At 42.0% G+C, this 15,069-nt stretch overlaps 3 protein-coding genes across 3 annotated transcripts; all 3 read right to left on the bottom strand.

Moving 5' to 3' along the window:
• Window positions 1-170: 170 nt before the first annotated feature.
• Window positions 171-3,462, bottom strand: rbp3 (retinol binding protein 3). Its single transcript, XM_058061824.1, has 4 exons — window positions 2,197-3,462; window positions 1,930-2,120; window positions 1,641-1,783; window positions 171-903 (listed from the first exon to the last, which is right to left on the bottom strand). The coding sequence occupies exons 1-4, from the start codon at window positions 3,388-3,390 to the stop codon at window positions 578-580; spliced, it is 1,854 nt and encodes a 617-aa protein (XP_057917807.1). The 5' UTR covers window positions 3,391-3,462; the 3' UTR covers window positions 171-577.
• Window positions 3,463-5,710: 2,248 nt separating this feature from the next.
• On the bottom strand, window positions 5,711-8,410 carry gdf2 (growth differentiation factor 2). Its single transcript, XM_058061966.1, has 2 exons — window positions 7,893-8,410; window positions 5,711-6,802 (listed from the first exon to the last, which is right to left on the bottom strand). Exons 1-2 carry the CDS (start codon window positions 8,245-8,247, stop codon window positions 5,913-5,915), a joined length of 1,245 nt encoding a protein of 414 aa, XP_057917949.1. The 5' UTR covers window positions 8,248-8,410; the 3' UTR covers window positions 5,711-5,912.
• An 848-nt stretch (window positions 8,411-9,258) lies between these two features.
• Window positions 9,259-13,753, bottom strand: gdf10b (growth differentiation factor 10b). Its single transcript, XM_058061798.1, has 3 exons — window positions 13,322-13,753; window positions 12,018-12,886; window positions 9,259-11,278 (listed from the first exon to the last, which is right to left on the bottom strand). The coding sequence occupies exons 1-3, from the start codon at window positions 13,629-13,631 to the stop codon at window positions 11,087-11,089; spliced, it is 1,371 nt and encodes a 456-aa protein (XP_057917781.1). The 5' UTR covers window positions 13,632-13,753; the 3' UTR covers window positions 9,259-11,086.
• Between the last annotated feature and the right edge of the window lie 1,316 nt (window positions 13,754-15,069).

Genomic DNA, 15,069 nt, shown 5'->3' with positions numbered 1-15,069 from the left:
CATTCTCGTCACCGGTATAACACCGAATTGAACACACCAGGTCCCCATCCACACCTAAGTCCTTGTAACGATAATGAGTCACATGACCACAGGGAGAAATAATGCACGGTGTCCTGATGTATTTGAAGGTTTATGCATAACCGAAGGTTTAATCAATGACACAAAAACACTTTTGATTTAGTTATTTGTGTTTTTATTTGGTCGACACAGGAACAAAGGCAGCCCGAGTAGAACAGCAAGTCTGCGCCGTGCAGTTAACAGCAGCGTTGATATAAGGTGTTTGCAGGACATAAAAATGTCATCATGCATTTTATGGCTAGTCACAGGTCTCCTGAATTGAGTCATTTCATGACAAAAAAAAAAAACCGTTGTCAGCCAGAGACCGTGCAAGTGTTACTTCTCATGATATAACGGTGCTGACATCTTTTATTCATCACGACATAAACACGAGCACCAAATCCAGCTTTAAAACTTCGCTCTAAGTCACAAACAGACTAAATCCTGTTCAATTCTTCAGCAAGTCTAAATCCTAGCGCTTTTTGGTTGCCAAAACAAAAGTGGACTTTATTCAGAGGATTTACTTCTGCCCTGCCAAGTGCTTGTTAAAAATGCCCTTGGCCGTTTCAAGGGCGGCGGCGGCTGAGACGGGGATGTGAGGTGCAATGCCAGCTCCTTCCCAGGCTGGCCCGGTTGTTGTGTCGCAGTGGACCGTGGGAATGCTGAGGAAGATGTCGCTCTCACCAACGCGGAAGGTCTTGGGCGGGTGGGATGACCCGGACGTGGTTTCTCCGACTATCATAGCGCGGCCGTGTTTCTTCATGATGTAGACAAACTCCTCTGCTGCGCCGGATGTTGCTCCACTGGTGAGGATGATCAGGCTCTTCTTGGATCCGTACCTTGGTCCTGAGTCAGAGATGAAAATAGGACGTAAAGACTTTGGGGAGGGGGGGGGGGGGCACGGCGATCTAGTGGTTAGCGTGAAGACCTCACAGCTAAGAAACAAGGGTTCAATTCCACTCTCTGTGTGGAGTTTACATGTGCATGGGTTTTCCGATTTCCGGTTTCCTCCCACATTCCAAAAACATGCTAGGTTAATTGGCGACTCTAAATTGTCCATAGGTATGAATGTGAGTGTGAATGGTTGTTTGTCTATATGTGCCCTGTGATTGGCTGGCCACCAGTCCAGGGCGTTCGGGATCTCCATAGCATTCAATCATTCTACCGCTTATCCTCACGAGGGTCGTGGGGGGGTACTGGAGCCTATCCCAGCTGTCTTCGGGCGAGAAGCAGGGTACACCCTGGGCTGGTGGCCAGCCAATCACAGGGCACATATAGACAAACAACCATACACACTCACATTCATACCTATGGACAATTTGGAGTCGCCAATTAACCTAGCATGTTTTTTTTTTTTTGGAATGTGGGAGGAAACCGGAGTACCCGGAGAAAACCCACGCATGCAAACTCCACACAGGGTGGAATTGAACCCTGGTCTCCTAGCTGTGAGGTCTGCGTGCTAACCACTCGACCACCATGCAGCCCATCTCCATAACAGTTCAGACATTATTTAAGAATCCAGTTTAGCTGCATCATCGGACAGGACTTCGGTCAGACAATGGCCTGACGCCATGTTCAATTACCAGTGAGTTCAGGCAGCGTCTGGAGTTCAGTGGTGGTCCCAGACTGTCGGTCGTACAGCTTGTCCAGAACAATCTGCTTGTCGCCGTCGAAGAAGTAAGAGCAGAAACCTGCGATAGCTGTTGTCGGGCCACCAAGGTTATTCCTGCAAACGTAAGACAATGTGCTTTTACATAAGAATAATCATTCTTAGTGGCATAAGTTGTTAGTCTTTAGTGACCGTGAAATGCTTTATTATGTTCAATGCAACAGACAAGAACCCTTCCAGTGGAACCATAAAGGTTTGCCAACCTCAGGTCGATGATCATGGCGTCAGTGTTGACCACCTTGTTCCACACGTGCTCCACAATAATCTGTGCAATGGGTTTGACCTCCTCAAAGTCCCCAAACATGTCAAAACGTAGATAGCCGATGTTGTTCTCAAAAACATCCGTCTGGAAGGAGACTTTGATGAGCTCAATGAACATCTCTGGAGTATAATCCTGAGAAGAAAGACAAGAAAGGATTTACAAAGACCACTGACAGTGACAATTGTTACTGGTGTACTGGGGGTCTTACAATGGGCGGCAGGGCTGGGGTGTTACTGGTGGTTTTCAGACTCTTGTCCCCAGACAGGGTGTTTAGGTCAGCAGACAGCTTTTCTTCAAGGTCATTCTTGGAGACAACCATGCTGTACTCGCCATTCTGTAAGAGATCTTTCAGCTTCGCTGCGACATCAACCCCGATTCCCTCAAAAGCGTAGTTCTCAGAGATGAGTGCCGCCGACCCCTCAATGATGGCGGGCACTTTGGCACGAAGTTCCACTATCTTGATCGCCGTCGCAAGGGCGTCTTCCGCGTTGACTTCGACATTGGGCGTGACGCCTGTCAGCTCCCAGGTTGACCCGGTGATGGGGTTGATGGACTTTGCAGTTGGCAATGTTACGTAGAAGTCCGTGTCCGCCACTTTGAGTTTGTCTAGTTTGACCGAACCCCCGGCGGTCTTCTCTCCGACAACGGTGGCCCTCTTCAGGTTTTGGAGGCAGTAGGCAACATCTTCGGCAATACCCTTGGTGTTCTTGCTTGTGAGGATAATGAGAGGTTTCAGCGTGCCGTAGCGCTCCCCCAGCAGTGTGGGCATGGACCACAGCTTGGTGGTGGTGTTTGAGGGACGGTCGAACACGCTGTCGATGTGAAGGGCAGGCTCGGCTGCGGTGAAGTATGACACGATGTACGACATTCCCGTGATGTCACCGCTGCTCGTGTGGCGCAGGTCAAAAATAAGAGCTGAAGTCGGGAGGACTTTATTCCAGACCAGGTTTACCAGCAAAGAGCCGATTTTGTCGGCGGCCGCTTCGCCGAGAATGTGATCGATTCTCATGTAGCCCACGTTGCCGTCCAGGATGTCCAGCTTGATGGAGTTCTGGAGTACGGCGACGAGCTGCTCAGGAGGTAAAGCCGGCATCTCTGGTGCGACCACGGGGACGTAGTTGGGCTCATAGGAGACCGTCACACGTGGATCACTGATTGTGGTCTGCATTCCGGCGCTGAGGACTCTAGCCAGAGATTCCCCATCTGGGATATTGAGGATCTCTGTATTGCTGCTGGCTGCAGCAATGGCCTCCTTCATACCTTGGAGCTTCTCTGGTGAGCAGTAATTGTCAATAACGATCTTTACCATGTCAACGATGAGACTCGGAGAAAACCCAGCATGGATGAAGACAACATTTCCTAAAAGTAGAAGAGATCCTACCAGGAACAGAACCTTTGCCATTTTCTTCCGTGCCCTCAGCAGGTGAAACGACTTCCACCTGCGAAAAGGTCCTTTTGTCAAATGGCTCTGTTATGCCTGCAAGATTTCTGTTAACCCACTCATAAGAGGATTTAGCCCACAATAAACCTCTAATCGTATTATCCTCCTGTAAGCTTGCCCAGTAGGTGCAACAACCGGGAAGTGTTTCTAAAGATACTGCATTCTAAATTTGAATAAGGTGTTTTGAACAGCTATGTATAACTGCTTGTCATGTGAGGTGAGCAGTAAAATGTCTACAAAGAGATTAACTGTGATGAAAAGATCAAAACATGATTATTTATATGAAATTATTTCAACATGATTGACAGAAAACACGGAAAACATGACTTTGACTAACTGGATCCTATACACAGGCATAAGAATTTAATATTAGGTTTGCTTGGTTTTGGCGCCCTCTACTGGCAATGTTACATATCGGCTGATAATAATGAATCTACTTTATATGTGAATTCTACTTTGACATGTAGTGACATTGCTTAAAAAAATATAGAAACAGTAGAGACGCTGAAATGTATGCAATTATGTTCACAATAACATGACAAATCAATTATAGTTGCAAAAATTTTTTAATGTCTAATTTTTTATATCTGACTGCTGTGCCCCGCCCCGCTTTTATTCATTTTTTTAACTGTGTATTAACCAATGAATGCTGTATTTTGGTGTGTCTTCTATTCTGTTTACTTGCTTTATTCAACTTCATTTTTCTGTAAAGTGTCTTTGAGTATCTTGAAAAGCGCTATACAAATAAAATGTATTATTATTATTATTATTATTATTATTAAAAGACAAACAGCCTCAATACACTCTCAATTTACACTCTACTAATATGTATGGGATGATGTAGTACACTACTTCCATACAAAAGTATTGCAGTGAGCGCTTAATCCAAGTATGCATCAAAGTCTTATTACGTGCTGTGTTTGAGTGTTTCGCTACTGCTGCCGGTAACTTAAGCGGTCATGTCTGGGTCAGTTTGTAGGACACGTGGCATAGCTTTTAGCATTAAATCACACCCTCACATCAGAATAAAATGTTCCTTCACTGTGGATTTTAAGAACAAAGTTCATTTGGTTTGTGTAAACTGCTTCTGAACCTTTGAACCATCATTAGTACTGAAATGGGTGACAGCCTCATTTTAATAACTCAACTTTTGATATGAAGACTAGGCTAATAATAATACCCATTGTTTGTTTCAGACAGGAGGAATGAACACAAAACAAAGAATGCACAAATATTCTCGATGCTAATCTTGAAGCTGGCATAATCGTTTTAGTGAGTTAACATCTTTACGGTAAAGAATGCCAAGCAATATAGTTGCTAATCAGCTATAAGCTTTTCGGCCTCTGAAGACTCGAATTTATGAACTTAATGAGGTCGTTTTTCTCACTTTCTTTTGGTCTCCTTTTTATTGAAGAATATTTATACCATATTTGAGGATTGGGTATTTGACTGAGCTGACAACCTCCAAGTTAGCACTATTGGTCGTGTTGTGGTTCACATAGTAGCTGGCTGTGTTTGATTACATTTGATGTTAAATCACTGTACATGTTACTGTGAATATTACTATGGGTGTGCGATAATCGATTTTATTAAAACAATAATCGGTCCCGATAATTATTGGCCCTATTGGTATCGGCTGATATCGGTATCAGAAATTGAGACTTATAGAGACATATCGTTTTTTGTCCAAAAAGCCAATATTGGACATCCCTACATATTATCTCAACAATGTGACTGTAAATTGATACAGTAAACCTCGGATATATCGGACTCGGATATATCGGAAATTCGCTCACAACAGACAGATAAAAAAGAACCAATTTTTCTGTAATGCATTTCCAATAAAAATTCATTGCATATATCGGATTTTTTTATAACGGATTTCGCCTATTTCGGACAAAATCTCCAGTCCCGTTCCAATGCATTTCCATTAAATTTCCCTCGCATATATCGGATGGCCGCATCGTGGCGCTCCGATTCGCCGAATCGTGACAGGCCGCTATACGACGTCATTTGCAGCGTTTGCAGCGTTGCCTGCGCGTCCAGGTACATTGGAAACATAGTCAAGGAAGTGCCTTTTTATAACGGATAAAATCCGATTTATGCATAAAACGGACATTTTCCGGTATACGCATATAACGGATTTCGCTTATATCGGACAAAACCAGTGGGAACAATTGAATCCGATATATCCGAGGTTTACTGTATTAAAAAAAAACACAACAAATCACAGCAAAATTGAAAATAATATTTTTATTTATTTATAAATAAAAATCCAGGGTGTACCCCGCCTCTCGCCCGAAGACAGCTGGGATAGGCTCCAGCACCCCTGCGACCCTCGTGAGGAAAAGCGGTAGAAAATGAATGAACAAACGAATGAATGAATGAATGACAAATGTACAGATTTACAACCGATTCATAAGCACAATTCTAGTAATCATTTCAATAAGTGCTGCCGAATGAAATAATGGTACCGTTTGTGACTACCTGCATCCGCACTCCGCCACCTTCATTTCCTCGTACAAGTGTCTAATGGTGAGGCGTCCATTCTCTTGATACATGACGGTGATGGGGTCCAGTTTGATGGGAACACAACACGCCATGTTCGCCTTTTTGGGGTTCCTGATGTTCATTAGCGTTTGGATGAGGGCGTGTTTGGACGGGGTGGATTCATCCGTCAGTGGGTGGTAGCACAATCCCCGACATTCAAACGCATCGTATTCTGGAGGCGCCACAATCCATCTATCCCAGCCGATGTCTTTAAAGTTGACTTTTAGGGACGTTCTTCTGCAGTATTCCCTCTCTGCCTTTCTCCTCTTTCGACGGTGCTGAGTTTCCGGAATGTGGTTGGTGAGCCGATTCTCTGTGTTCCACTCGGTACCCGCATGGAAGATGGCGTCTTCTTCATGGAGTATCATCTCTCTTAGTTCTTTCTTGGCTTCCCTTCTCCTGCTGCTGAGGTCGTCTGAGAAGACTATCAAAGCTGCTGAAGTGTTATCTCCCAGTGACGCGCTCAGCATCAGACCAGTATCACCAGTACCACCACCGCAGCCATTCCCATGCACGACTACATCCAATGCAGTTATTCCGTGGCCTGACATGATTCCATTCTGTATCGCTAAGGTGACATCTAACGTTGCCCACACGTTCTGGGAGCTGCTCAACTCTTTGCTAGCTAGTAGCTGCGGCGTGGATTTCCTGTCACGGTAATCTGCTTTGTAGACATTGACGGAGGTCTTGAAACCGTGGGAGGCGGCCTCTGACCTGCCATTCAGGAGGAAGAAGAGCTGTAATTCAGCAGTGGTGATCCTTTCATGGCTGGGAATGCTGATGTTGAACAGCATCCTGTGCCTCGACTCGGAATGTGTGATATCTGGAAGCGGCATAGGGAGAAGTCAGGAGATTCATGCAACAACAGATCAGTCCAACCAAATCAGCCATGATGGTCAGAGGTCACCAAATGTTAGTTTTTACCCCAAAGGCCTTTCCTATATAATCTAGTCCACAAGTACAGATATCTGATGGCTAGTTGTCGAGGTATTGGGCTGTGGTTGGGACCCATGGTTCAATTCTCTGATCGAAGTAGCTCTAGTAGTACACTCAAAAAAGAAATGTTTAGCCTCAACAAAAAAAAATCAACGCAACAATTTCCATTAGTCTTTCTTAGTTATGACAACTTCATTTGAAATTGCTTTTGAACCGACAAACAATATTGCATTGCACGAATTAGCGTTTCGTTTTCACTCAAAGCTTATTTTAAGTAATGCTTACCGAATAATTGTTTTTAAATAAAAAAGAATAATAAGAATAATAAAGTTTTTAAGTTCGTAACTCAAAAAAATATGTTAAGTCAACTGACTTCATCATTTTATTCAAAGTAGTTTAATTTGTTGTCTACTTAATTATAATAATGCACACAGCTTTTTAACTTAATATTATATATATATATATATATATATATATATATATATATATATATATATATATATATATATATATATATATATATATATATATATAATTTGCTAAATAAAATAAATAAATACAATTTGAGTGTATATGACATGCTAAATTAAGTTCATGTAATAGCCGACATTATTATTTGAACATAACTTAAAAAATAAAGTTATATAAAGTAAAAAATAAATCAATTAATTACATTTTTTACATTGCATTTATGTATTAAATCAAGTGGTGTCAACAGATACTCTGAATTACTTTTTAGCGTGTACTTCAGTGCTCTACCAAGATCTCAGATAAATCCAAGAACTGGTTCGGATTGTGTCTAATTTAAGTGTCTCATTTAACACATCATATCCCAATTGGTGTTCCCCAAGGGTCTATCCTTTGCACACCCGCTTTTTTATCAACTTCCTCCCTCTCGTCCATATAGTATTAAGTAAGTACTACATCCAGTTCCACGGTGCCCGACAAACATTGCTTTATGGAATGGAAGGCCGTACCTTGGACACTGAAGCTCCGTATGACGTCCGACTGAGGGATCGCAGTGCTATCAGACGCGTACTTGTTATATAGCTCCATCATGAACTGCGGAGGGTCAATCTTGCCGTGTTCTTGCGGCACATCAGAAAGGTTGAGTTTCCTGAGAAAATCTTCTTTCATGGTGCCGAGGAAGTCTTCCATCCTGGAGTCCATGTCTTCCTCTTCCAGAAGATCCTCCTCTGATTGCTGGAAATAAAACCCCTCAAGGACCTCGTGGCTTTGGCTGACATTACCGATTGGCTTGCAGGTGCAGGAGCCTGTAGAAAGCAGCAGACTCAAACACACCTGAAATAAGAACGTTCTGGAATTGTACATTTTTAAAGGATACCCTTTCTAAGCCAACAACGTCGTTGCTTTGTGGTGGTAAGGTTTGACAAAGGAGATCCCAAATGAAAGGACCAAAGCAGTGAGGTCCACTCCCATGCTCCCAAGAGTAAACACGGGGACTCGTGTCAACCAAAATAGTAGCACACCCGTGCTTATCACAGCCATTGATGGCTTCTTTGCTGGCTGCTAATGAAGACACTGTAAACACTTTACGGCGATAATGAGGGAGGTCTTGGAAACTGTGAGGTTAGTTACACACAGACATGTCCATCAAATATCTTTTTGCAGCTTGGGGGGGAAAGTCTATTTAAAGTAACTTGAGTGTGTTTTTTTTTTCCGGATATTCACTATTAATATATCCCAGTCACCATTTTGCGCTACCTTAAAATCGTATTTTTGCGAGCCACACAATACAATACAAAATGTACATTCAATTGTTACAATATTCATTTATGGAGATGCTGTAATCATTGCAGAACTAGCTTAGCATTGGCTAACAAGCTAACCAAAATGCTTAACAAAATGCTGCTACAGGGTTCACATCACAAAACAAATACAAACTTAGCATTTCTTAGCAATGCTTTGATTTTCATTTTGAACCAATTATATGCCAAAATGTGATTTTTTTGGTATATGCTATCTGCGCTAAGCTAAAACTGGGTTAGCATGGAAAATAACTGAATGAAGAGGCAAATCTGACACTACTTTTTAAGCATGTCGTTATTGAAAAATATAAGATAATCAACATTTAGTACTGAACAAATGTAACAAAAGATTACATCATTAAATTAAATAAAAAGTTACTTTATTACCTTGACAAGCATACTGTAATATTAGTCAAGTCAAGACGACAGGAGCAAAAGTACTGCACATAACAAGTGATTATACAAATAGCGTTTTAGATTATTTACTGTACATATTGTATTGGATAACCAAGAGTAATATTGTATTAATACTGTTAATGTTTATTAAAATTAATAGGCAAAGGAAGCGCTCTTGTGCTACCTTAAAATAGTTTTTTGCGAGCCACACAATACAATACAAAATGTACATTCAATTGTTACAATATTCATTTATGGAGATGCTGTAATCATTGCAGAACTAGCTTAGCATTAGCTAACAAGCTAATCGTAGCTAGCCCTTGCTAACCAAAATGCTGCTACAGGGTTCACATCACAAAACAAATACAAACTTAGCATTTCTTAGCAATGCTTGGATTTTCATTTTGAACAAATGATATGCCAAAATGTGATTTTTTGGTATACGCTATCTGGGCTAAGCTAAGCATGTCGTTATTGAATTTCTAGACTTTTACGAGCAAAGTTTGACTTCGCTAACAACAGTTTGTTTAGCCCTAGCTCGACCCAAAATTATCAAAACGTGGATACAAGCTACGGAAAACAACAAAACAAATACAAATTGGCCTTCATTTGGCAAACATTGACATGTTTTTAAAACTATGCTACATTTTCTTTCGTTTTGGTCTAAGCTAACTGGGCTAAGCTAAAGCTGGTTCTAGGCTATAGTTCTGGAAACGCAATATCTTAATAGACAATGTACACATGTACTTATCAGTCAGTGCTATTGACTAACTTTGGGACCAAACACTGGAATTGACTGACATGAGATCAGATTTAACACTCCAGCACCGAACTCTGTACGTCATGGAGATGGACGATAGGACCGCGGGTTCCGGGGATCAAGCCAATGTGTCTGGGGACATTGGCCCGAGTCTGGCCTATCTTCATGCATTTTTGTCTTTCAACCCTGGCTGGATTCATGCAGGCTTTTGTAAAAACAAAATCACTTTCAGTGGCCCATTCATGCGTAGAAAAGTACCCACTATGGTGTCTCAAAGTGATGGATGTTAATGACAAAAAAAAAAACACTGGCATGGATACGTTAAATAATGCAGGCATTTGTGGAAAACAAACACAGTTGGGAGAAGCAAACTTGAGAAAAATCAGTTTTTGTTGGCACGTACAAGCATTGAAATGAAAATTTAAAACAGTTGTGTATTACGTTAAACATGTCCGCTTAACATTTGCTATTTAAGTAAGTATGAATCAGTCATTTTAATGTAAATGTCTACAGGGTACCTATAATGGTAAAAAAAAACAGATTTGTTAATATTAATATGACATTGATTGTGGTCAGATCTGGAACCAATTAACCGCAATAGACAAGGGACAACTGTATCCCTTTTAATGTTGAGATAATCAACAAATGTAACAAAAAATTACATCATTAAATTAAATAAAAAGTTACTTTATTACCTTGACAAGCATACTGTAATATTAGTCAAGCAGTAGCAAAAGTACTGCACAAAACAAGTGATTATACAAATAGCGTTTTAGATTATTTACTGTACATTGAAAAACTGTACATACTGTATTGGATAACCAAGAGTAATATTGTATTAATACTGTTAATGTTTATTAAAGTGAATAGGCACAGGAAGCGCCCTTCCTGCATCTCCTGCAATGTTACAAATGCACAGCAGGTGGCAGCAAACACACAAATGTCCACTCTGTTGCAGCTGCAGCAAAACTAGCTGTAAAAATGCAGTTATTATTATATTCAATATACACAAATCATTACCTCTCAGGCTTGTAGTTATATGGGAGGTGTTAAATGACTTCAATTGTATATAAAAAAAGTTACGTTGAAATAATGTAAATGAATTGTCAAGTGTTCTGTGTGAGTCTATTGACTTCAGTCTTTGACTTTTGACATCATACAGTCACCAAAGCTGTCCAGGGCTCATAAAAGTAAATCCTTCCTGTCATCACAGAAGGTCTGTTTGGGGAAAATAAAAGGTCGGTTTCTACCGACAGGCACACGTATCCACAGACATGCCCGGGTAAACCTTGAGTACCATATTCCGATCAGGATCCAGGAAAAGCACACTGAGAGGACTCATCTTTTCTGGTACGCAGCACGGTTCTGGAATACCCGGCACGATTCCCACAGCTCTGACGATGCTCTGGATTGTGGCGTGATTGGAAGGTCGTACCACCTTGTGGGGGGAGTAAACAGGAATAGGCAAAGCGTTGAGTGGGTACTGTGATATATAATGTACTGTATGTTTGTTACAATTAGCGAATAGGACCTGATACCGGGTCCATTCATTCCAATGGTACTCGAGAGGGTTGAAGTCAGGTTATATTTAAGTCCTTACACACCAAATCCATCCATGCATGGTTTATGGACCTTGTTTATTGGGTAGAATCAGGCTAGACCAGGAAAGAGCCTTCCTCAAACTCAAATTGTCTAAAATGTCTTGTGAAGATGAGGAATTCCGAGGTGCTAATTGGTTGATTATTGGATTGGATTATTGGACAAACTAAGGGTGCTGGTTTTCCGAAGAGTCAACACCGTGAGCAACCATGATACTTGTCGACCGTTCAATTGTTAGCTTCTTTCTCGCAAGGAAACAATGATTCAAGAGAGATAGAGTGTCATTGGAGTTGGAACTGGATTTGGAGTATCAGGAAAAAGAACATGCAAACACGCAGATAGAACACGCAAATACTAAATGAAGAACCTGGATCTTCAAACTGTGACCATTAATCAGTGGCTGTAGTTGATTGTGTTTACTATTTACTTTTGATGATAAAATGATAAAATGTTAGTTAAAAAGTGTTAGCTATTCTTTCTGAATGGATGATTCCCATTCCCATGACTTCCTATGAAAACAATGGATTTTTACAATATTCGGCTAAATTCAGTTTGTCAAAGGTGTTTCCTTGGCTCACCTTAGGGATCGGGAATCCACAGGATCCAGCGCAGTAGTAGGCGTCAAACGACTTTGGTGCTAAAACCCACTCGTTCCATCCAATGTCAGCAAAGTCTACCCTGAGGTAGCGCCGCGAGCAAACTCTGGGCTCGCTCCACTGTCTCCTCCTCGCCTTCTTCATCGTCCTCTCATCAAAACTCAGCACCTGGTGTTTGCTGAGGGACTCGCGATCCTTCTGGTTCTGCTTCCTTCCTGATTTGGTCTTCGATTTGGCAGGGAAGTAGGTGCTTTGCCACAGCTCGTGGTTCTTTAGGGTGCTGAACTGGACCTCTGGGATGTCGTTGGTTTGTATCTGGAGATGGAGCTCTCTCCGGATTCTTGAAGATGATGCAGTTGAATCCTCTTTCACTGTGAAGGGTCCATACCTCTGGAGGGTGGCCGCCACGCTGTTAGGGTCATTTATAGCTTGGTCATCAGCATAGAGAATAATGAAAGGCATATTTTCCGAGAGGCGTTCCTGGTCGTTTGGACTCCTGTGTTGCACCGCTCCTAAAAGCAAATCAGATTCCACCATGATGACCTGATCTTTCACATCCCTGCCTTTTCTCACTATGCTCGTCACATCCGCTGACTGCCAAGCTCCTTTCTTCATGGAGCTCAGAGTCATGTTTCCAAGAAGCGTCGCGGAAGCAGAATTTGGAAACAATCCATGGAAGAGAACCAAAGGGTGACGGTGGATGGCGGCGGACGGGCGGTGGGGTCTTCGGAAACACCCCAAACGTTGGTGTTGACGTTTGTAGAAGAAGTGGAAGGAGGCGGAGAGGATGACCTCTGAGTCTTGGAGGGACGATAGGTTGAACTGGAACATTTCTTTTCCATGCAACATTCCTGGGAAATGCAAAAAAAAAAAAAATAGGAAGAATGAATACTCATTACTCTAGTACTGCATTTAACCATTAAACGCATCGTCTAATGCAAGCTACTACGCTACTCTTAGTCACCAGGGGGCATAAATGTTATCTGACTGATACTTTATCTACTAATTGATATCTGCATGTTGCTATGATATGCTGTGATAAATTAACTGCTGCATTTATTTCAATCACTGAGTATTCAGACTTAGCAGCATCATTTCTCAACGGATTCAAGTCCAATCAAAGGACAAAAGTCAAGTGTAAGAAAAGTATCTAAGTATCTAAATGACCCGTACAGGCGAAACTGAAAAGCTCCCACATTTAAAATGCAACATTAAACTTACAAGCGACCACTATACTGTAAAACCCGGGATTTACGGGTAAATGAGCGGATGAACGCATCACTCACTCGGGACGGATGTGAAGCTTCTCACGGTGTTTCCCTCCTTGTGGCTGCTCGTCTCCTTGCTGTACCTCTCGTAGACTTTAAACATACTGACGGAGACCATGTCCCCGCTGCTGGTGCTTCCGTGCGTAAAGACGCTCCGCTCCGACGCTGCACGACCACTTTTACGCACGGCTTCTCCCGCATCCTCAGACATTTTACTCCAAGTGGGCTCCAGGATCATCAGTACATGCAATGTTTGGATAAACCATTTTGCCATGGCTGATCCGGTGGGGAAAGTTTCCATAGAAAATGCGAAATGAAAAAAGCGCATCCCGGCTCACATTAACTCAGTGTTATCCAGGTAGTCCGCATTTGGAGTCCACGCTGCGCGGCTGTTGTTGCTGTGGGAGGAGAATGCAGGATGCAAAGCGATACTGCTGCTGGATGACAGGAGGTGACACGGCCCCCGAGTTTTAAAAACTGCTCCAGTTCTGCAGTGATGTGGGCTTTAAGGGTGGCTGCGCAGTGCCCACGCCTATGCAGCTGGCCTTTCAACCAGGGTGGGTCCTTATTTCCTGATGGTTTGTGGTCAGTGGGCAAAAAAATAAGTATCAAGTAGGAAATTGCATACACCAAAATTAGAAACTGCAAATTGAGAGGAGTTAAGTCAACTCAACCAGGCTTTTTTTTTTAAACTATTTTTATAGAACTCTTACCAAGTCACAATTAATTGCAGCTCCCTCAGAAATGATGTATGACAATGTTGGGAGATATGAGTTCACTACCACTGTAAAACTGTAGCTGCCCCCAAATCCCATGCAAATACGCCCCCCATAGACTGTAAGCCGCAAATGATGATAAAATCAGAAAAATTATGTTATTAAATTATTCTTATGCTCCAGTTCACTACCATGGTAGGCGGTAAAGTTTTCGATACACTGCCCCCTGCAGTTTTGGAGCAAACGCCGCAGAGAGTGTAACATCACACACGGTGTCTAGCCTTTACACAGAACTTTAAAATCATCACACACCAACTTAACACTCAAAAGGTAGCTAAGAAATATACAAGTACCAATACAAGTTTAAAATGAAAAAAAAAAAAAAAAACAAGGGCTGCACGGCGGTCACATGGTTAGCGCGACCTCACAGCTAGAAGACCCCGGTTCAATTCCACCCTCGGCCATCTCGGTGTGGATACGTGGGTTTTCTCCGGGTACTCCGGTTTCCTCCCACATTCCAAAAACATGCTAGGTTAATTGGCGACTCCAAATTGTCCATAGGTATGAATGTGAGTGTGAATGGTTGTTTGTCTATTTGTCTATTTGCACTTTGAGAAAGAAGCTGAGAAACACTATTGATTTCAATCAGGCCAGGTTAGGATATATGGGCAGCCAGTATATAACATTATGATTATTCTTTATAAAATGTATTTTTGTTTATGTTTTTGAGTGTCTGTCTCATTTCCTTTGGGAAAAATTCCCAAACCTTTTTAGTAATTGTTGTGATGGTAACATTTTAAAACATGTTCTTCAGTCTTCTTCATTGAATCTCACACTATATGGTTGACCAGGTACACTATACAGGAACGAAATAATACGTCAAAAATTGGGGATGGCCACACAGTCGCGTCATTATAGTGGATTGATTCCCAGGCATCCACGCCAGACTGTATATAAAGCTGTGAAACAAAGTGGAGAGTGTCGCAAGAGACTGAAGTAAATAGCCATTATTAGGCGTTTTAAAACAATCATTAGCCTGTAGTGCCTGTG

Source organism: Doryrhamphus excisus, chromosome 22, assembly GCF_030265055.1.
Source record: "Doryrhamphus excisus isolate RoL2022-K1 chromosome 22, RoL_Dexc_1.0, whole genome shotgun sequence".
NCBI classification, from domain to species: domain Eukaryota; kingdom Metazoa; phylum Chordata; class Actinopteri; order Syngnathiformes; family Syngnathidae; genus Doryrhamphus; species Doryrhamphus excisus.
This window is presented reverse-complemented; position numbering and strand designations above follow the sequence as displayed.

Bases quoted from the DNA above. Each gene is read 5' to 3' on its own strand.
- gdf10b (XM_058061798.1), bottom strand. From the start codon at position 13,631: ATGCGCTTTTTTCATTTCGCATTTTCTATGGAAACTTTCCCCACCGGA. The intron at 12,887-13,321 runs GTGAGTGATGCG...TGCATTTCCCAG, and splicing joins AAGCTTCACATCCGTCCCGA to GAATGTTGCATGGAAAAGAA. The intron at 11,279-12,017 runs GTGAGCCAAGGA...TCCCCCCACAAG, and splicing joins GTGGATTCCCGATCCCTAAG to GTGGTACGACCTTCCAATCA.
- rbp3 (XM_058061824.1), bottom strand. From the start codon at position 3,390: ATGGCAAAGGTTCTGTTCCTGGTAGGATCTCTTCTACTTTTAGGAAAT. The intron at 1,784-1,929 runs GTTGGCAAACCT...TTACGTTTGCAG, and splicing joins GCCATGATCATCGACCTGAG to GAATAACCTTGGTGGCCCGA. The intron at 904-1,640 runs GTAATTGAACAT...TCTCTGACTCAG, and splicing joins GACGCTGCCTGAACTCACTG to GACCAAGGTACGGATCCAAG.
- gdf2 (XM_058061966.1), bottom strand. From the start codon at position 8,247: ATGTACAATTCCAGAACGTTCTTATTTCAGGTGTGTTTGAGTCTGCTG. The intron at 6,803-7,892 runs GTACGGCCTTCC...TGCCGCTTCCAG, and splicing joins ACGGAGCTTCAGTGTCCAAG to ATATCACACATTCCGAGTCG.